This window comes from Tyto alba, unplaced genomic scaffold, assembly GCF_018691265.1.
Source record: "Tyto alba isolate M040663 unplaced genomic scaffold, T.alba_DEE_v4.0 Super-Scaffold_38, whole genome shotgun sequence".
NCBI lineage: Eukaryota > Metazoa > Chordata > Aves > Strigiformes > Tytonidae > Tyto > Tyto alba.
Window position 1 is genome coordinate 14,442,481 of NW_024881313.1, and position 23,132 is coordinate 14,465,612.

At 41.8% G+C, this 23,132-nt stretch overlaps 1 protein-coding gene across 7 annotated transcripts in view; it reads right to left on the reverse strand.

Annotated features, from left to right (window-relative positions):
* The window catches only part of DYNC1I1 (dynein cytoplasmic 1 intermediate chain 1), a 195,253-nt gene that overhangs the window by 33,192 nt on the left and 138,929 nt on the right, over window positions 1-23,132 (reverse strand). For all 7 annotated transcript variants that reach the window (XM_042801890.1, XM_042801892.1, XM_042801889.1 and 4 more), the window contains 4 exons: window positions 18,061-18,207; window positions 13,853-13,966; window positions 10,910-11,043; window positions 8,118-8,262 (listed from right to left, as the gene is read on the reverse strand). In XM_042801890.1, the coding sequence (XP_042657824.1) occupies window positions 8,118-8,262; window positions 10,910-11,043; window positions 13,853-13,966; window positions 18,061-18,207 (540 nt within the window). The remainder of the gene's footprint in view (window positions 1-8,117; window positions 8,263-10,909; window positions 11,044-13,852; window positions 13,967-18,060; window positions 18,208-23,132) is intronic.

Consider the following 23,132-nt stretch of genomic DNA (forward strand, 5'->3'; position numbering starts at 1 on the left):
ACACGCTTTAAGCAAGCCAGCACTTCTTCCTATGCTACTAACTACGCATTTCAGTCATGAGATTTCTTTAGAAATACTGTGATTTTCCTTTGGAATTTCTACCTACTTCTAACGGTGGCTCAATTTCTTCTTTTAGCTCAAAACACTATAGAAGGTCTTATTGTCCCTGCCTAGCAAACTGCTTCATGGTTTCTGTAGCTCATACTCCTGCCTTTATATTACTATACTCCTGGAAGAGAAGCATGTGGGGGACTTGCTGAGAAATATGAGCAAGGTATGGTTTACCTGGACTGATGGAAGGATCACCAAATCCTGGTCAGAGGAAACACTGAACACAGAGTGAAACACTGAAGATGGGTGGATTTGGTCTTCTACCTCCAGTTGTCATTCCCTGTTTACATCCCACATAGGTGGGATCAGGAAGCAGAGCTGGAGAGCTACTGGGATGGTTTGGGAGAGGCTGGACCACTGTGCTAGTGCTCTCCTGAGCCTACTCCTGTTGGAGTCAGTGAGACTGGTCTCTCTGCTTTGTACCTCAAGTTGTCAGAGAGAGGTAGTTTAGCTCAAATTGCGAGGCAAGGAGGGGAGTGGGATAACGTAGCTGTGGTCTCAGGGAGTTGTTACCCACCCCCATGATTCTGATGCGAACATTCAGTGTGAAGCCCCTGAAGATTCAGTTTTTCTCTTTAATGGAAAATGCTGCTTCATCACAGGGTACCCAGCCTGGCATTGCATGTGGACTCAGTGAATTACCAGGCTTTCTTTCAAGCAACTCTGCTGCTGCAGTTCGAGCTGCCAGGAAGCGCAGGCAGGAGCATGAGGAACACTGCAGGATGGCTGACACAGCCTGATGTTACAGCACTGTCTGCTGAACAGTCAAGATTAATATTTGTACCTGCTGCCACCAGGAAGCCTGAAGAGCTTTCATGGGTCAGCAAGCAATGATTTTAAGGCTAATTATTATTGAAGAGAACTCCATTTTGCAGGATTTTTTTACTGATAACAAAAGTCTCTCACAGAGCAGAGAAAGAACAGCTGTATGAAGCAGGTGGGAGACAGTTTCCATTAGGGAAGAATTCCTGGGCTTTATATATTGATAATTTTCTTGAAATGTTTCACTATTACATGCGAGCCCAATCCTCCAGTGTAATCCTGCAACAGAACAGTCAGTGGGAGGTTTGCTTTTTGATTTCAGGGGAAAAAGGAATGACTACTTTGTTTTGTACAGATTATATGAGCTCCTGAAATCCAACTCTGCTTTCCATGTGCAAATAAAGCTTTCACTGCTACCGCTGGATTTATGTTAGGGTTTTCTGAAATGGAGTTCAGCCCACTGAGTTTTTCAGAACAGCTTCAGTATTTTAGATGACTGTTTTATTTTAATGTGTGTGTGTGCCATTCTTCACGAAACGTTTCACAAAGAAGAAGCATGGTTCATGTGAGTAAATGAAGTATGTTGGCCAGCTGAAGAATATTTTCCTATCACTTTTCAAATATGGCTACACCGAAAACCAAAATCATGAGAAACATTTCATGTGAAGAACTTGGGGCTGATCTCAAGCCACCTGACTTCACTTTGGTTTTGCTCTTTAAAATTACCTAGAAAATACCATAATCTTCTTTTTTGTACAGCTGGATGAGAGCCAGACCTCTGGCTCCAGAGGTAAAGGGCAAAAACTAAAAAAATCCTGTCTGAACAGGCAACTCCACCCTCTTCCCCAAGTCAGCTTGGCCTTTTGACAGAAAGTGAGCTCTGAAGCAAATTCATTCATTGCCTTGTTTTTGGACAAAACTCAAAATTCTGAACTCACACCACACAGAGACAGTTGCCATGAAATCCAGCACGCTATTTTATCACCCTTTGTCTTTCCCTATAATCAGATAAAATTAGCATTTGGACAGTGATTAATCAGATTAATCATTTTAATTGCTTTTATCAAAGAGAAATGGAAATGCAGTGTTGTCAAAGGGAGGTGATTGCCCTATGAGCAGAGTTAAGAAGGAGCTCTGTGTTGTGATGAAACAGTGAGGGGGACCATTCTAGCCAGGCATCCAGAGGAGTGAAATCATCCCCTGAGATAGACATGTGAGCCCCACCAAAATCAGTGGGAGGGAGGAGTAGTAAAGGATTCCACAGAGAGAAGAAAATAGGGAGAACTGTCTATATTCAGTCCACCTTTTCCCAAAACAGACTAAAGTTTTGGTCTCCCTCACAGTACGTTGTTTCTCTTCCTCTTTTTCTTCTTGACATTATTTCTTATGCTTCCCTAAACTCTCTGGGCCCTTTTGAGATCACCCACCATGGCACCAGAGACAGATGCAGGTTGCATCCAGATTCAGTGGGGTGATAGGTGCAGAAAACCAGATGTCCTGATACCCCTATAGTTTGATTTAATATCTGGTCAGAGCAAACCCTGGATTTCTTCTGATTGTATTTCAGCTTTTCTGGCTGCAGAATCAAGGTATAGCTCTGTGTGTGTGGCATGGAGTGAAGAGGCTGATTCCTTCCTGGTGGTGGTTTGGAAGAAACCAGAATAAGAAGACAAACCCAGGAGCTCAGAAGTGCTGCCACATCTGCCAGTTTAGATACAACCTGAGGCTGCAAGAAAGCCATCAAAAACTACAACCGATTATCTGCCAGACCTGGGCCCCTGTATAGTCCATGGTGGGAAGTAATGGTGGTACCTCTAAGAGATGTCTAATGTATGCATTGCAGTTCTTTCCAGTGGCTGCATAAGTAACCAAAGTATGGAAGCCCTAAATAATAAAGGATCGTGGGAGGATCCACCTTCATATGCAGTTAAGAGTCATCTGAAATGCCTCGTGTGCTAATGTGAGAAGACTGAATATGGCCCAAAGGGATTTAGGAAAGCTTAGAAAATAACTTTAAGAATGAACAGGTTCAAGACTGAAAATAATGACACTTTCTAAATTTCACTAAGTCCAGCTCTCATGTACACTCAGGTGTATGCAAGATAAGGTACATGAGTAACCTCTGCATTTCAGCAGTCCACTTCACTGTCAGACACCTGTCTGAGCTTGTTACAAACTGGAGAAGTAGGGCTGGCCCCAAGTGGAAAAAACTGGTTTTCATCAGGAAGCATCAGCACATTATAGACAAAGTTTTACTCTGAGACGATCCTACTTCAGTGAAACCGGAGTTGTTCACAGGAACAAGATATAGCTCAGAGCAAAATGTCAAGATCATCGCAGCACTTCCTCCCCTAAGGGGAGAAACCTTTGCAGCATGGCTTGGTGCCCAAACTTGGGTTACAGGATACTCTTATGGAGCTCCTACACTTTTCATAAATAACTGCATATTCACTGGAATAGGAACATTTTCCATAAGGCAGGGGAACGCTCCATACGATTAACCACTGACATTAGTGTCTCTAATCTGTGATCCACTCAAATCACCAGCCGCGGGACTTCACTAAATCAAGTCATTGACTCCCACATTTCCAATTACAGTTAAAACAATTTTCATGAGGGAGAATTCACCAAATTGTTGTAATAGATCACTAGGTTTACTGTCCTTTTATCATGACTACATGTTTGACTACATTTCTATTTGGATCTTTAACTTCAATCAATGCTATCTGTAACACAAGAGGCTCTCACTCACCCACTTAACATGACTGAAATTATACTAGAAAAAAATCAGAGCCACTAAACAGATATCTTGATACAGGGTATTTGTAATGTAAAAAATAGTAAGTTCTTAATCTTAAAAAAAGTGACAATCTGACCCTGTTATTTCAGTAAACTGTAAAAATTGCCCATTTGTGAGTGCATTGTTTTTCTGGTGACTAATCCACACAATCATGTAATGCCCTGATTCATTCTGCTACATTATTTCCCATCACAGTAAGTTTGGTCTATCAAGTTGATCCTATCAGATCCTATCACCCAGGTTTCTGGAGAAGAGGAAAGGGGAGGTAGAGGTACTTAGCTTTAGAAACACCACCACCACATGCTTCTTTGCATTGTTCTAGTGATAGGCTTCAGCCTGACATCTGAAGAGACAGTGTTCTGAGGAGACACTGTTCAACCTTTAGACGAAATTAAAACCAGTGGAGTTTGAAGTTATATGCTGATAGGAAGGTATGAAAGTGCAAGGTAAAAAATTTACTCTAAGAGCCAGGAGAACTGTGTCACACCAAGATAATCAGCAAACAGATCCACATAAGACATGAAGGTACAGAAATGTATGTGAAGGCACACAGCATAGAAATGTGAGCTTTTGCTGTTTAAAATGTGGTTTCTCAAAAAGCGCAACAGACTGCAGAATGGAACAACACAGGACACCAAAAGAGAAGAGCAGCATGTGAAGAACATGAGAAAGAGGAGACAAAGGAGAAGGACCAGGAAGGAGCTACCACATGCTAGCACATGCTAGTAAGGCAAAACTGGGCAGACGCAAAAGTAGGTAGTTGTGACTGAAGGCACACGTGTCCTCTGGCTCAGTTAGTCCTTGCTTTTGGTTATGTGGTGGTCCTACTACCAGTCTGCTCACCTCTGTCTCTCCTGATTATGGCACTCGCCACCATAACTTAAACGTTAGGCAAAGAGGGAGATAAACATGGACGGGAATACAGCAGTGCTTTTACAGTTATTCCAATCTCTCTTCTGGTCAGCTGCCCATCAGAGTATGATTTAGACATATAGATGCAAGAGGAGAAGAACAGTCATTAGCACTTTCCCTCAATGGAAGAACAAGAGATAAAGGAAACATGAAGGATGAAAGAACTAACAAAATCCAGCTCTCTATCCTGACTTCATTAACTCCCTCAGCAGCAAACAAGTCGTCTTCTAGGCTTTAGCTGAAACTAGCTAATGTTTTGCTTTGCTGTAACAATTCCAAGCTAGCTCCTGTCCCTTGATACAATATCTAAAAATTCACACTCCAAACAGCAATTGCTGTAATAATAACAATACTTACATTTCATTATTTAACCTCATGCTATTAGTTCATGAGGATTAGTGCTTAATTAATTAACAACACTTAGCACTTCCACTTAGCTCTTTACCTCTTCAAAGCATCATACAGACAATACCTAATTAAGGGCAGAGCTCCACAGACACTTCACATCAGGCCTTCCCTTTGACAGCTCAACATCCAAGACTTGCTCACATGGTGTAGCTTGAATTCAAGTTGAAAGCCCTATTGACTTCATCAGGAACCAGGTAATGCCCTGGCTATCAAGTGATAATCTTTGCAAATTCCTGTTGCTTCTGGTTGCTTACTATTCACCCAGGGAACTAATTATTGGCTAATGTGATGGGTGATAATGTGAACCTTGTATTAGTGTTATCTACAAAACCTTCGTTCTTCTGTTAGTGAAAACCTTATTCTCTGTCACCTGGTTGAACTGCCTTTGGATAGAAAATGTGTTAACCACAAAAACAGATTACAAAATGTCAGACAGAGTTTTTAAGGGAGATGGTGCTTTCAATCCATCAGTCGAATGCCTGCTATGAAAGTGCCTTTCTTGTAGGCACCCCAGGGTGCTACACAACATCAATAGACAATATAAACACAGAGCTTTTATGGTTCACTTTACAATTGGACATTGACTCTGAACCTGTGAAAGAGAAAGGAATTGAATTTCATGACCAAAGAGGATAATGTGCACAGGATTAAGCAGACAACACTGGTAGAAGCAGGAAAGCAATACAGCATTGGATGGTGATAGAGAGATTAAATTTGCAAGTAAGAAAACAAAGGAATAAACCAGTTCTGAGTAAACTCATAAACCAGCAGTAGCACTCAATGCTTCATATCAATCCACTATGTTTTTCAGAGAATCAAACATGCTGATGGGTTTATTTAAAGCCCACTGATTATCCAGGCCCTGACTATGGGAAATTAATGAAATAATAGCTCCAGCCAAGAGAATTATCCAGGCAGTATGGAAAAGAACTTCTGCTGGAGTCAAACTGGAAGAAGAAGAAAACATTCATCACAGTTCAAGACCTTTTCTAGTGTCTCAGAGGATGTCTTCACAAGGCAGTGGCTGGCAGTGCAGCAGCCTGGGGTTGCTGCTGCTCAAACCTGCTCCTGAAGCAAGCAAGTGATCCAATACAGCAACGCGGCTTCCAGCTCCGAGTGGTGCTGTGGTGTGTCACATGCACGTCACAGCTCACATCAGCTAGGTCAAACAGCTTTCTCAGGAAGCCGCTCTTGCCAGATGAGCCACAGCTTGATAGATATTAGAAATTTAAATGGTTTGGTTCTTTGAAAACTGACTGTATTGAACAGAATCTGACCTAACCATTTTGGCACTGAATTCTTCCACAAGGATAACTGTATACTGCGAACTGCAGTGTCTTTGTGCCCAAAATCTGCTGTGTTAGTGTTACTGCTAAATTCTAAATCCCAGGAGTTTAAAACGAAAAGCAGGCCTTACTATCCTTTAATATAATTTCATTTAAGCTGCAGATGGATGAGACCCTTATTGTCATATTCAACCTCAAGATGAAGGTCAGATACTCATCCTAGACTTTTCTGGACATGTACATTTGGAATTCCGTACCTGCCTTTCATCCTGCCCCCAGTCCACACAAATTCTTTTCCCCTGACTCAGCTTCAACTTCAACCCTCCAATATTCCCTTGCCACTAGTTACCACTGTCCAGGGCTCCCTTATCTCAGACACCAAACAGCCTAGCCAGCCCCAACCAGACAACCCCTAAGATCTCCATCACTTGGTGATCCTGCAACCCTTTCTAACATTTACCACCTAGCACCCATCCCATACCCATTCCAGCCTGCCCATGACCACTGCCCCGGACCACTTCTGCATTGGTTAAGGCTGGGTCCACTGATGTATATGGTTACATGTGATTTGGGTAAATCATGCGCTTTTCTTGTAATGAGTTTCCTAAAATGTAATGCTCAAGACAAAACTGTCATCCATGGTCACTCTTGATCAGGAAAAGATACTTGTTAATTAGCATGCGCATTGGATCAGGCCATTGACAAATGCATTGTGAAGCTACTATGCAAGATGATTCAAGTTATTATCTAGGTATCTGTGTTTCTGTTTCCAGCACAAGGCTGTCACATGAGCCCTTCTGATCACTCTTGTATTTACATTTGCTGTGCATCTGTCCTAGCGTCAACAAGCCCTGATGTCTTGGGGGAACACATGCTGAGATACTTCCTGACTGGGATCAGCTTCCAGTACTGGAACTCTGCCGGGTGCAGCTCAAGATGTGAACCAAACGCAGGCATAAAAACACGGTTAAGACAAAAGCCTGGCATTTGGAAGGCAATTCTATACTCTATGACAAAAATAACTGTTTAGACGGCTTAGATAATTAGGTTTTCATCTCTCATACTCCTGTTTTACTCAGCCTGTACAGTGAAACAGGTTAGTCTGTTTAGTCTCTCCCACAGGTTCACTCATGCTGTCATTACCCTATATTCATACAGTTCTGTGGGGTGTTAGAGTTTCAAAGCTTCCCAGGACTGTGTATTCACTTCTGCTGTTCATAGTGCTCTTCCCATAAGAGGTCATGGGGACATGTCCGTGGAGGAGTCAGCAACAGATCCGTGGTGGTCATGAATGTAAGTCCAGCATGCATTTCCTCCCTGCTCAGCCATCAGTGTCTAATGTCATTGGGACAATTTATACTTTTTGGCTGTCACAACCTCCTAGAGCAATGAATTTCATGAGTGATATCGATTGCATTAAGTTGTACATGTGCTTCCTCTGTTGCTTCATCAGAAGAAAGTGTTCCTGCTGCTGCACCACCATGGTGTGTAATATTAGCCTTGCAATTTAGTCTGCACAGGGAGTGCTGGATGGATTCTTTGATGGCTTGCAGTTTAAGACATCCTAATCTCCTTGCCTAGGGAAATTGCTTACCACTAGGGTTAATACTGAAGTGCAGGTCAGCTGAAGCTACTTTTAAAGGGCAGAGTATGCTCCAGGGCAAATATGGTTGACACAGGTATATATTTTACTTACAATTTTATCACTACATCTGTTCTAAACACAGACTTTCAATTATTTGATTCTTAGAACTTGATATAGACAATATTAAAATATTTCTGACAATGAAATTTTCACAGGTAGCATTATCCATCCCATTCAAGCTCAGACTTCTCACCTTTGTGGTCCACAACTTGACTGTCCAGTCAAACGATGATGTGACAAAGAGATGGGAAAAGTCAATTGGACCCACTGCCATGTGACAGTTAATTCCTGTGACAGGTCCTTGGTGGCCCTCAAAAATTTCACCAATGCCAGCTTTACTGCAGGAAGAAGAGACATTTGCATTCAGAGAGTGATTTAACATCTGGTGATTTAACATAATTTTTCTTTACTCTTAGGTTCCTGTCTCCTTTTAAAGTTCCATTTAGTCTGTAAATCTCTCTCCTTTCAGTAAGGCCTTTGCCTGCATAGCTTTACTCCTGTGGGCACAATTAACACTCAGAATTTAGCAATGGGAGACTTTCTCTTACTTCTGAAGACTTGCATTACTCACTTTTACATACATTGTCTACTACTGTAGCTTGAAATAACATTTATGTATAATTATAAAATAATTCTAAATTATAATTATACTATAGCTTATGCCTCTGAGTAAGCTGTTATCACAAGGAATAACCATTAAAATAAAAATGAAAATATGTTAATGACTTATCATGAGCAATTCTTTTTCTCTTAAATATCGAAAATAACTTTCCACAGCAGTCAGTCAAGTCACTATGAAGCAAATCCTTTCTCACAAAAAACAAAGGAACTGTTCCTGTGATCAGGTATCATACAGTCATTACTTTGAACAAGGGGAGATGTGCATTTCATTGGTCTGAGGCTAGAATAGCTATTAGGACAGAAAAATACAATGCTGTGTAAGAGAGAATGTGCGCAGTTTTCTTCTTCCTGGAAGCAAATGACGCCAGATCAGTTGTCAGTGCTGTCTCACAGTGTATACAGAAAGGGGAATAATGAAATTGCCCTTTTAGTTACATTATAGAAAAATTGCCAATGGAAGAAAATATGTTTAAAATAGCCACAGCTCTGACAAGGCTGTCAGCCCTGTGCCAGTGTGAATACAGCATACCCAGAGATGAGGAGCTGCACTGGAGGAAATTGGAACCTTATATGACTGTGGCCTCACTTAGGCTCCCTTGCCAGACAGACCTCACAGCATGTGCTGGAGCTGGGGATGAGTTCTGCAGTGCTGGGTACAAAAACACATCTGTTATTTTCATCCCATCTGTCTGCCGTGTAGTTGGTGAGATAAGGGGAGTTCTGGGGCACTGAGAACACCTTGTATATCTGCTGTGTTTTGACACACCTTTTTCTAGAATAACGTATGTCTCCACTGTGCTGGGCTGAAGGACACAGGAACCTCTGGAAGTAAAATGAGGAAGATAGCAAAAAGCTCTAGGAAAGACTGGCAGGAGCAGAAAAGGAGTGCATTTGTCAATGTTCAGCAGAAGGTTTGCTAAAAAGTTGGACTAATAAGAGGACCTGGAACCTTCATCCTCCTGTGAAGAACAAACCAGGCATGTCTGAAAGATCAGAAGTGAGAAATGCTCTTGGGCATGCTTCATTTATCCTAGCAGCCTAGGACTAATTCAAACCATCAGCTGCCACACAGACTATCAGTATAATGCCTAAAGAGACACAGTTTTGCAGTGCTGTTAGCAGTCAGGCTAAAATAAAAATATTTTTAAGTAAAAATGATATTGAACAAAACATACATAAAACTATTTATACAACATTAGGAATGTATAATAGAAGCCTTACAATCTTAAACCAGTGTATCGATGTCTATTTGGTCAACAGAAATACAAAATATGATAAAATATGAATTCAGAGAATATTGCAAACTATTGAGTATGGGGGTGATCCTTAAATCTATCAGTGAAAAAAGTTCGTTCTTTACAAAAGCCTGTCAGGCATCCCAGAGGATGAAACTACTGCTGGAAGCTAGCAAAGCACAATAGCATCCTGCAGATTTACAGGGTGCAAAATAAGGAACATGAAGTATTAAACTACAGCTTGGGTTATGCAAGGAAGAGATATGACCACCGTTTGTAAGAGAGCACAGGGTACCCGCCCTGGGATCGGGTCAGCCAGAGCTCCTGTATCCCCACGGCGCGCTGCGGCTCCATCCGTGTTAGCAAATAAACCAGGCGGCAGCCCAGCCTTAGGGCAAACGGTGTGGCATGGCTCCTGGCTGCACCACAAAACCCTCTCGCCCTCCTGGAGAGGGTGGGCACGTCCAAGCTGCCCACCGAGAGCCGGGGCCAGCGGGGCTCGGTCTCTGGCCCGGCTGCGTAGAGGCAGCCCGCGGTGCTGCACGGGAACACCCGGCACTGGCTGGCCCTGCACTGGGACATGCATGCTCTGCTCCTCATCTGCACGTGTGACCCGTGGTGGCTTCTCTCTGACATATGCCTGTGGAGGCTGAAGATGGAGCTGAAGATGGTACAAAATAAAGCCGATTGCCGCCTCTTATGAGTGGTTTAGGCCCGATTACCCTGCAACAAAACTGTCTCCTAGGGCCTGATTCGACCTGCCCAGACACAGATACCTAGATCTCAGCTAGCTGTCTACTCTCACCTCATGGGTCAGAAAGAGGCATTTCTGGGGTTCCAGTCCTCTCTTCTTCAGGCAGATGTCTGAAAAGGTAAAGGAAATCAAACCCTAAGAGCAGTAACTGCTCTGGATCAGCTACGCAGGGAGCCTGGGGCAACTACCCCAGCACAACAGGCTGTAGCACAGATGCTCAAAGTCAGGCAACTCGTATTCTAGTCATGCAAAGTAGAACAGTACAGACACAGTTGATCCAAGAGAAAAAACATGAAACAGTCTCCACACACACTTGGCTACCTCATGCTAACACAGGTACACAATGTTTTTTGAGTACAAAGTGCTGAACATCACCTTCCATGACGACAGGCTGTGTAGACTGTTCCCTCTTCGCTGCCAACAACAAAGTTATTGACATCTCCGGTGGGGAAAGCCATTCCTGTAACCGCCACTGGTTTGGACTTATTGTACACCAGCTCCATGCTTTCCTACCAAAACAGGTCTTTGTTATTATTCCACGATCATCCTTTTGTTTGGCTGTTTTGTTTTGTTTTGTTTGTTTTTTTTTTCTAATAAATTTCTAAATGTTACACAGGGTAGCAGGAGGGGAAGAAGAAATCATTTGATCCAGCCACAGGACTTTTGTTTCTACATAGGACATTGCAAGAAGATGTGATGTCACAAACTGAGATGCGCTGCTCCTGCCATCCCCACCACTGTCTGTCACATGTCTGAGAGCAGCTGGAAGGCACTGGTCTTTGCTACATCGTCTTAAATCAGGCAGAGATGACAGGTGAGAGTTTAAAATCTAATGGTGCAGAAACTGAAGATAATACTTTAATGGTTACACTTGCCAGCCTCAGCCTCTAATAAAACATGCAATACCCTTCCATTTACAAACATTTTTGAAATCAATTGTTTGTCAGGAAACACATGTAGTATTGTCTGCACCTAAGGCATTTATCAGACTGTGCCACTTGTCCCTTTGCAGAACAAAATTTAAAAGTTGGGGTCCTGTCACTACCACCATTACAAGCACTGCCTTTCAGGGATTTCCTGAGGTAACCATAAACACTCTCTCTAGACTCCACCATCAAGCTACAACCCAGCAAGCATGTTTTCTTTTTTTCATTTGGTAGCTGTATTTCAAAGTAAATCAGCATGCTCAGTTTTGTTATTGCAGGCACAACTAGCATGAACAGTTTGTGGCCATTGCAAGATGTGTACACTTTGAGCAGATTTTGCACAACTTTTTGGTTGTTCAGCTTAAACGGTGTAACCCAAGAATCCACAAAGGGGCCGAATGATTTTGCAATTTTCATTTTTAGTTATTTAAGTGGGTAGGTTTTCTATGTTTAAAATGTATAAGCTGCTATTCTTCTAGGGCCAAAGCCTGTAGCGTTTTTCTCGGAAGGGCTTTTTGCTGTAGCTAAAGAAAGTGGGCATCCCTGTGAGAGGAGAGGGCTGCAAATCCATAGAGAAATACTTCTGTTTGGTTTATACTTTTCTTTGAAATACATTTGGTTCTACTAAAAAGGCAAAACAAGACCTGGAAAATGCATTGGCAGAGCACCTGTGGACCATGTATTTCTGTGAAAATCTTCTGGAGTGAGATTTTAGTGTCTTTGTGGAGAAATGGCCAGATACTGCAGTGGACTCTCCCCCCAGCACCTAAACCATGGTTGTACACGAGTACTCTGGATCTGTGTCTTTGGAAAGTTTCAGACTGACACACATCAGCAACACTCTACTCCTCCCAGTTTGAAGCTATGACATGTAGCTTGATGTCAAGTCCGGTGCCTTTCTTTTCTAGATCATCATGAACCATGTGCCAAACTTCAGCATAATGTGGGGTGTGTTCCCATCCTTGTTGAAAGCCAGTTTTGGAGCAGGGAAATTCCATCTGAGTGATGAAATATTGGGACTGAGATATTCACAGTTCTCTGCCTCAAAATTTAGTATCCCAGGAAGTGAATACATAAGGGTGGGATTTATCTTCTAGATGTTTAAGTGAGAAACTGGGGTAAGGATTCAGGTACCTAAACATAGATGTGCTGGCCATTTTGTATGCCTCCACTTCTATTCCAGAAGAGTATTGTTTTCTCATAGTCCGAGGACACACCTACCAGACCCACATCCTGTTGCCTTAGATAACCGTAAGCAACACGATCTGACTTTGAAGTTGGCCTCATGTTGAGTAGGTGAACAGATGGGATGACTTCCAGAGGCCCCTTCCATCCTAAGATTTGACAGTTCCCTACCCTGAGGTGGGTATCTGAAAAGGTATTTCACACTGGAATAGGATGAGTCGTCCTCCGAGATGTGCCCAGTCTTTCTCAACATTAACTGTAAGAGGAACTCAAATTACTGGTTTAGACTTGACACGGACCTAACTTTTAGATGGCTAAGGTTAGGATAGAGGGGTTCCACCTCTTGTGTCAACACTGAAAAGCAAATAATTTTATAGTAATTGCACATTATTGCACAATTAATGGATGATTAATGGAATAATTAAGAGGACCTTCTACACAGCATTTGAAATAAGATCAGATCCCGTGATGCTTAGCAAAAATTATATTTTTTTTTTTTTCTAAGAAACTATGTGTAAAAAATGAGTGATGCATTTGAATAGAAAATGTTCTACTCCAGAAGATAACACTTAAAAGATGCTTTCCATAGACCCTTTTCAGCATCAGATTCTTGTTTAGTTTCCATTATTATAATCACTAGTGGTTTGGACAATTTTCCTAGGTTTCCTTTCATTTCTGATACAAAGGAGAGGAGAAGGGGTGGCGGAAGACAATAGTAGCAAACATTCCAGAGGGGGGAAATTAGTTCTAAAACTTCTGATTTGCATTGTTTGTTCCTTTGGCTACTGAAGGCGGGCAGCAAAGTAAGCTTTCTGACTGTGTGCCTTGGAAACCTGTAGTGCTTAGGGTGTGTTCAGCAGCAGTGCAATCTAGTCCATATTTGTTAAACAATGCTATAGAGTAAGTACAATTTATACCACAGGCGACTTCTGTAATTACTGTGCTTTAAAATGGATTATTTCATTTTCACTTGAAACTGACCTATGTATTAACGTATTACAATAATTACATGATTTGTGGTAAAGGAAATGGGTTTTGGCTCTTAGCAGAGACTGCTGGAAGCAAGCTGTACTCTTTCAAGTGCATCCATTGGTTTTAGTTTGTATAGGATGTGAGGTTTTGGCTTTTAGGAGCTATGTTCCATTAAGCAGGTATCCTGCTCTACCAAAGGTGCTTTTTTTCCCTGCATAGGTGAAAACAAACCCACCTGTGGAGTTGAGAGCATGTCCAGGCTCCAGGAGCACATTTTGCCATCTGTAGAGACGGTAATGAGATTGTGGGCATTCTGTGTTCCAACTACATTCACACAATAGACAGGATGCTGAAAACACATTAACACTGGAAATCAGAAAGTCATTCTCACATCTTCATGAACAAATTTCTAATGTCTCATATGTTATTTTAAATCTAAATTTAAAGTAATCACATAATGGCTGGAAAATACAAGGCTCAGCTTTTCCCAGATAGGAATTGTTTTGGCTTTTTTTTAAATTTAAATTTTAAGAGGTATGTTATGGAGGTGGAAATGTTTTCAAAGTTTCATTTTCCTCATAATAAAACAACCCAGCTGAGTAATGCTGTGAAAATACTGAATTATGTGGATGAGATTTCACCCACAGGGACATGCATCATTCTGCTGATGGCTTTTGACACTGAAAATAACCAGCAGAAAGGGGCAAATTGTCCAAATGGAATCAAAATGAAAACTTTATTCAAGAAAACAGCTGCATAAAACTTGAACTTTTCCAGAATTTGGCTTTCATGCCAAATATTTGCAAATGTACTCCAGTTGAAAAACACGAACAAGTCCATCAGCATTCTCCAGCATTGGCCCATATACATTTTTAAATCTGTCATTATAAATGTAGAGTGACTAAATTTAGGGTGTTATATCTGGTTCACCATAGCATAGTCATTCCATGGAGGCTGAATTCCACTTAGTATGCAATAATGAAACTTGGCCTATTCCTTTTCCAAGGAACCTGGTAACATTTTGAGCCTAAAGAGTCATCTGATACCTGATGATGACATATGAGGGGATGGGTCAAGTTCAGCACTCTCCAGAGTAAAAAATCAGTCAGACCGAACAATAAGATTTAATTTCCTTGGACGAGTACAAGTGATACTGCTGAGTTAAGGATGTGACATATACACGACTCAAGCAAAGAAAAACTGTATTTCTCTGCGTCTTTTGCCCATGAATGGAAGACCTGCATCTCCTGGAATAAAAAATACTTTTTGCTAATACTCTCCTTATTTAAAGAAAATTAGGACCAACTTACACCTACTCAGGTGTCACCTACTCAGTCAGTGGGGAAAGGCAGAAATCTTCAGAGCACTGGTTAGCTCTCAGGTTTGATACCTGAGCGGGCCCAGTAAATGCCCCTTCCCTAAGCGCAAAAAGGGCAGCGTCTGAGTGCACAGTGTGTGTGCACACACTGAAGGTGGACTCAGCAATTGCTGCTGAAATGGGACCTTGTGCTCAGAGGTCACTTGTACACACCAGTAAGTTGCAAGGTCCATTCTGATGCTGATTTTTGTCTTTCTCTCAAGATTGTCAGGCACCCGATTTCCCCCAAATCATCAGATGGACCCCAGTCTGTCCCTCACATGTGTCTCACACCTCCTGCAATGGACCTTCTTGCTGCTTAGTGGTGAGCTAATGACTCCAGTGCTGAACTTGATTGGCACGTACTGACGTGTGAAATCAGCATAGACCTATTTTTTCATGGGTGTTTGACCTCTAGTAGTACAAAGAGGTGGGGACAGTGAGTGGAGGGAAGCTAAAACAAGCAGCACAGTATCTAGAATATTTAGTGGTGAGGGAGAAAGCGAGCCATGTCTTTCCAGCAGTACCTCAGTGTGCCAGGTCTGGCTTTAATCAGGGCTACCAGCCATCAATTTCATGCACAATAAAACTCACAGCAGAAATGAAAAGACATAAGGAAAATGGATGAAAAAGACAACCAACTGTACGTAACAGAAAGTCTAAACAGGCTCCTTCCTTTCAAAGGGTTGCTGCCAGCTTGCTTTTATTTATTTTGAAAATGAAATCATCATGCAAAAGGATTTTGTCTTAATTAAAATTTCCTGTTGTCCCAAGTGCAGATGTGTGGTGGGTGTGAAAGGAAATTAGTGAGTAAGCTGTGGGTAGAATCCTCTTTCCTGGTGAATCCAGGCAGCAATCAGTGATACTAAACTTCAGGTTTAAGTCAGTGATAACAACACACTCTGTTTCAAATAAACAAAGCGAGAGAAAGAAGAGAAAAATCCTTTTTTTCACATATGGCGTAAGTTCAAATGAAAAAATTACTATTCAACTCATGTATCTAGCAGTACATGAAGTAATACTGCTACAGCAGAGTTGTCTTAATTTAATCTTTTTTCTTTTTTTTCTTGGCAGCTAGGATTCAAGCTAGCCTTTTGAAACCAGGACTTCATTTACTGTTTATGTAAGTGATTCCTATACAAAGTTAGCATTCTTTTATTGTAAAATCTGATCACTCCTTAAAAACTTCATGCTTCCTCATCTTAGACTGTGTAAACACTTATTTATACCAATCCATGACAGCACATAAAGTGCCCATCCACAACTGAAAGTCATTTATTTATATTTGTCAAAAGCAAAACATCACATATTGTTCTATTGCAATAATAAAACTAGCTTAATATGTAATTCCAGGAGGTACAATTTTGTCTCAAATGTTTTTTTAGTGTAAACAAATTACTTCCCATTAAACTTTTATTTTCCACTAGATTTTGAGTCCCAGTTGGTCAATTTTCAGTGATAGTCAGCTTCTTGCTACTAGTTTTCTGGTCTGCTACATCTCTAAATTGCACTTCCACGAGAGACTGTTTCTTTTCATGCAGATTGAACAACATTACTGGTGATAAAATGAGCAAAAACATTAGGGAAATGAAAAGCAATGTTGAAGTTGAAACCCATGGCACAGATCATTAGATTATTACATCAACATTCATGATAGTGGAAATTTAGGGAACAATATTTGCACTGTCTGGCCCACTAAGCATGTCTGTACATACCTGTAATTTTTTAATATAAGAGACTTGCCACCTTAATACTGGCCCCACACTGAATCTTTTGCATTATTTCATGTGGCATGGCTTCTAGAGTTGTCTTTTAACTCCAGGGATTATGTTGCCACAGTCAACTGAAAGCTAAACCTTGATGTGCAAATTCCAAAGATAAGAATCACAGAATTGTAAAAGCTGGAGGTGCAAAAGACCTATCACTTTGTCTGATCCTTCGATCTGCCAGAGCAAGATTGTTACCTTATCTCTCAGAGTGCATTGTGTAGTTAATTTTCTTATGTTTCAGGAAAACTTCATTTTTCTGCATTTTTATATCATGCTATTAAATTTTTCTCTTCCTTTCAGCCTGTATTTCCTGCTTCCCACTCAGGAATGGTCCCAAGCCCACTCCCAAGATGAAGTATGTTTACCATCCACAGAGTACACCTTCTAGCTCTTATGAAGAGGCTGCCAAATTCTGGAAGAGGAGAGCTCAAGAAAGCACAACATCTTAGTGTGGGTTGGACTGGAGGTCAGTGCCACAGTGGAGTGAGGACACTTTAGCAGGCAATCCAGGCTTGTCTCTTCCTCCAGCACAATATGAGTACTTTGCAATGTAAGAGTCTTCTACTACAGACATCATCTTTGTAGCACAGAGAAACTTTTCCTTCTCAGGCATTTTGTGCTAATGCTCTGCCTGTATATCTCCCAGACATCACCAGAGCCCTGTGCCACCATCACTGTATCTGCAGGTATCTGTGTGTGCTAGCAAAATGCTTGTCCATATCCTTCTGTTGAAACAAACTCCCCCTCACTGTGCAAGCTCTGCCCTATGGCCCTGTCTGGAGTAGGAGACCATGACAGGCATTTATTTATTGCTCTATTGGAAAACAGAAGCAAACTGTCCCACCAATGGAATTGGTGTCTACTTACAGGACTCCACTGAGACCATCATAGGTGCCTAATTTGGTTCAATAGAGAAACTCATGTACAACGAGATAACAATAAATGGATCAGACTAGCTGCCATGCTGGACTGACAGACACACAGTCCCTATAGTGTCCTGGCTCTCTTTACAGGCAGTGGAGAGTAAGAGTCACAGTGCCACTGTGCTGGCCCAAAGGTGCCTCACTAAAGTGTTGTAATTGATCCTGCCATTTTCCTTGGAAAGAAGGATAATCTCCTGACCTGACTGTATGAAGTATGACTGTTAAGCACTTACAGGAGGTGGTTGTACATCTCTCTTATCTGTTTCTTTCCCTTCAAGGGCCACACTTATGTTTTCATCTGTGTGGCAACCAGCATTGTAGACACAACTAGAAAGCTCCACATCCCTGCTGACAATTTCCTCTAAGGAAAGGAGGAGGGGATTTTTATCCTTACCGTGTGAGCAGCAGCAGATAATGGAGTTCTCTGAACCGGAGTGCGCCTGTGACTGCGATTATCCCACAAGACAATTTGGCCAGAGTATGTTCCGCCAACAACCAGGTTTGGGTGGAAGCGAGCAAAACAGACAGACATCACGGAGGACTGGAGTAAAACAGGTAGAGAAGAAGAGAGGGGTTACATGGTCAGTTATCTTCAGTTCTCTCCTTAAGGAGGCATGTTGTAATTGGCATTTTGTATTTTAGAATTCACTGTATGAACTCTACTCATATTCCTTGCACACCAGTAATTCTGCCAAAGCCAATAGGACACATGCAAAGAGCTAATTTTGACCATACAATGTCAAGTTACACTGGTCCTAGGGAAAATATGCATCATAGGATGAGTCTTAGCTTGATGCTAAAAACCTGAGATAACCTCTCCATGACAGTGATGAGCAAGTGCTTAATTTAATTTCCAAAAGTGAGAACTTCAAGTAACCAGATACCAACCTGACAGAGGTTGGCATGCTGGCCTGTGATTTCCCATCAGAGAGAGCTCTTCCCCTATTGCTCCTCTAGTTTTTAAGTCTCAAACAATTTGAGGTGAGTTTGTGAGAGACCCTCCAAAGTTCACCTCAAGGTATGATGCCTTGAGAGCATCAGCTGACAAACTGCATCTCATTGTTGGATCAGTGACTGATTTCTCTGCTACAGAGAGGTCCTCTTCTAACAGCAGAGGAATAAGGAATCCTGTATAGTGTTTGAGCAGAAAATAGTTTTTCCTCATTTTAACAACAGCTGAGTTGCCTTTGCACATTTTCTTTAGCTGGGGATGCTGAGGAGCCAGACTGGTGTCACCGTTACCCTGGCTATCTGGTAGAGTGCCCCACAAGCCAGTATGGAGATGGGTATCTATCCCAACTACCACCTTCCAGTCTCTTTAAAATAACATACAATATCTGAAGCCCTCAAGGGAACAGTCCCCAGAACTTTCATGTGCCAACAAGCTACAGCCAAGTGTAACAAGCTGTAACTCCTTTGAGTCCTCCATGCTCTTTCTAAGGAATTATTTCCCATTTTTATATAATTGGTCCTGGATGTTATGTCTTTATTTTATGCAAATTGGAAAGCAAAAGTTACAGCATTCATATAATTTCCTGAAAATTCATGTACTAAAAATGACAGTTTTCAAACAGAAGCAAATGTAACTTTTTTCATGGTCCGTTTTACTGATGCTTGCAAGGCACAGAGCAAGACCCAAACTACTGTGGCAATTGCAGTCAGAAAGTTAAACTCACTGTTGGTTGCATTCTTAAAAAATAATTTTCAGCCTGTTTCCAATGAGTTTTGGTAACAAATCCTTGTTATAGTTTAATGACTGGATATTTTGAAGTGGTGATGTTCTTATGTGTGAACCCATTTTACTCAATGACAAAAGGTTAACTAAAATACAATATTTCAGTTGCATAAAAAGCATTGCAGACATTTAAGTAAACTTTGTTGAATTGGGAACATAGGAGCTGCCAAGCTGAACTAGATTCAATGTCTACCTAGCTGACGACCCTGTCTCTGGCAGGAGTGGATGGAGTTGTAAAAACTTTGACATGGGCAGATGTGTTGTCTTCTTTCATTACTGCTTCTCATCCTGATTTGTAGTGGCTAGAGACTGGTTTGAACTCTTATACCAGAGATTTAAAACCCTTTCTGATAGGGCTAGAATTAATTATGCTCACTCTTGATGTCTGTAACTAGGTTAATAAGAAGAAAGAAAAATGTGAAGTTTAAATAATTTTTACTGAATTTGTGTGGCTGCCTGATATCTACTGTTTAAAGCCAGATTATATGCTAAATTAATTTAGCAGACACACTTACAGCATACAGCAGTGCATTCAATACTGTTTTTTTCGACCTAATAAGATTGCCAAGCCAATAAAACAAGCTGCCACTACCTTTTTTTCTTCTCCATTCTCTCTGGATTCTTGTGACTGTTCACTTGATATCTTTGATCACTTCCCTTCTTGACTAAAGCTTTTGCACATGCTTCTCTGATGTTATATAATCTAGTAGCTAATGACTAGATGATTAGTATACATAACTGCCTATTTAAGTCCATATCTGTCTAAGTGCTTGAGCACAGTAATTACACTATGGTCAGTTGTAGCAACAAAATGTAGCTTCCAAACACCATTTCCAAAGGATCTATTAGGTTTACAGATAAGATAACCCACCTCTGAGTAACAAGACTTCAATACTGCTAAGAGGGGCTTAAAACTCAGCTACGATGCAGCTGCCATCCAGTTTCCATGGATCCCCTATACATTATAATTAAAACGACCCTACAGCACGTGTTCTACATTTTATCTCTTAGTTTAATGGCTTTGAGAGCTGTTTAAATCAACCCCTCTCATTCCTTATAACTAAGCTGACAGATATTCTCACATGAAGTGAAATAGCTTGATGATTTTAAAATAGTACAGCTCCACCACTGTGTACACCCCGCAGCAGCTACAAGGCTCCACATGTATTTTAAGAAACCCCAATTCAAACAGTCATTCCACAACAAAGTTCTCAGTTTGTCCGAAACAAACTTGGAAGACTTTGAAGCAGCGCAAAGAAGCCAAGTGGACAGTGTATTTTTAAATGCTGTGTTTTCATGGTTAGAATGTTTTTGAATTCAGAATCCCAGAATACAGTTGAATGGTCAGGATATAAACTGCTAAAGTGTGCTTTTCATAAAGTTAAAAAATAACCTATGGACATGACACGGACTTAAGCCCTCTGCGCTTCTTCTAGTTTTGCATATCACTCCAAAGTGACTTGCATTCTTCAACTGATGAAATGTTCACATCCTTGTAATTATGTCAGTATTATTTTTCTACCAAGGAAATACTTCTGTAAAATATTAAAATTTACCAATTTAAGGACTCCACTCCATAGCACTTAATATAGTTATTATTTTCTTAAAGTTAATGACAATACTGAGATGAGTAAGGGCTGTAAGATCCAGCCCATTCATTTAACAACTTTAAAAGCATTCATTTTTTAGCCTTAATGGGAAAGAGTGGCAGACAGGTCTCCAGTCTGTCTGAACAGCTCTGTGCTCCAGGAGAGCAGCAGAAACCATCCCCTGTAAGCCTCTTCTGCCTCCAGGCTGCTGCCTGTTTGCCGATTCAAGCAGTCTTGCTCCTCTAGAACAGAGTTTTGCCACTGACTTCAAAGGGGGAGGAACCAGCACATGGTCAGGTTTTAAAATAACAGCATATCCCTCTTTGCACTTCTACCACACCTTTCTAGGGAAATCTCACAGCACTTTCCAATAACGATGGTAAAGCTTCCCAGTTTTTCAGTTAGGCATATTTTATATGCTGCAGGTGCTTAGTTACCCATTGCAGAGGACAGAAGAAGCTAGTTTCATAGTATATGGCAACAGTGCATAAAAAAGCCTAAGAGGGATCATGTCAGAAGGTGATTCCACAGGGAGTTCAGTGTCCAGAGTATAAAAACGGCATTCAGAATAGGAGGTTCCCAGCATTAACTTTTTATGGGTGCCACAGAGCATCTGTGGCTGCAAGCTGTTGAGACCCACAAGAGACAGGCAAACCCCAGTGTTTGGTCACCTTCATGTCTCTGAATTGCTCTGTGCAGTGAATCATTTCATTATTCACTTCAGCTTAATGCTCTGGTGTTTTCTCCCTCTATGCCAATACAGTCTACTGGATTTAGCTTTCTCTGTCTCTCCTTAGCTTTCTCAGCAACCCTACTAAAGTATTTCTGGTACTTCTGGCTTGATGATCTTCCATCCAGATTTTCTACTCCTGTATCTTGGTGATAGCTTTCTGGTGGGAGCTGCCACACCGGTGCTGCTGCCTCTTCCCCTGTGCATGCTCTGCCTGCCCACAGCCGTGAGCAGCTCTCAAAGGGCCAGCTGAGTGAGCCTGAATTAGCTCCAGGTCAGAGCACTGCCCAGGCAAAAGGGACAGCCAGACCCAGGCTGGTAAATCTGAGATTTCTGTCTGTCAAAGGGGCAATCCTGCTGCCTGAATGCTAAAGCTTCTGCTCCCATCTTTTACAAGAACCACGCTGAAAATGTAATTAAGAAACAAAGCATGAAATGTCTGCGCTCTTGTCACGGCTGGCCTCAGAAACAGAAGTGTTGCCCAGCCCTTGGAGAGGCCTGCAGCCGAAGGGGCGAGGGCAGCACACCCCAGCCCCCGGTTTCGGCAGCTGTCAGGTTGCCTTAGCCCATATGGAGAGAAGCGCTACAGGGGCTGGGGGTGATGACTTGGCTCAGCCGCCTCTGCCTCCTCCCTCCCTCCCCACTGATATACTCTGCTCAAACAGGCCCCAAGCCCTCTTCAAGTGGCTGGCAGAGCTGGTTTTTATTTTAGAAGCTTAATCCGGCCCAGATTTGGATTAATGGTGGCATATCCCTTCAACCACAGATACACATGGTCGGGACAGACAGTCATTTGGATTCTCCTTACTGAGAAGCCTGACCTCAGTACCCACATCTGATGTGTGTAAGGCCCCAGAGACTCAGCTGTCTGTGCTCATGTCCGTAGATTCGGATGGCATTCTGCCCAGCCACCAGTTGAACAAGTTCACAAAGACCTGGGTGCTAAACAATAATGACTTTCAATAGGGAATGACTACTGCATTCAGCGAGACCTCTTCTGCAGGAAACCACCCCCATAGGCAGCGCTGCCATACTGGGGCCATATGCCTACACTTGACACCAGATGGATCTCAAAACAATACTTTGACAGTGGGAAGAAGTGATCTGAGGAGTTCACAGGCATTTCTAGACTCCAAAATTCCAGGTTATATTGCAGCAGGCACTCAGGAAACTCCTGGGTAGATTTTCTAGCTGAGCAAACACATGTGAAAAAGCCTGTGGCATGCTACCATAGGTCAGTCTAACACAGACAACAGTGGGCAATAAAATTAACTGCAGCTGAGATGAAGAGGCAGATCCTTTTCCATGCTTGAGGGAATTGGCTTAGAGGGACTGAGAGCAGAGGGGCAAAGCTGTGGTACTGCTGTTTAGCTAGAACTGCAAAAAGGTGCCATACTCATAGCCCGTTATCC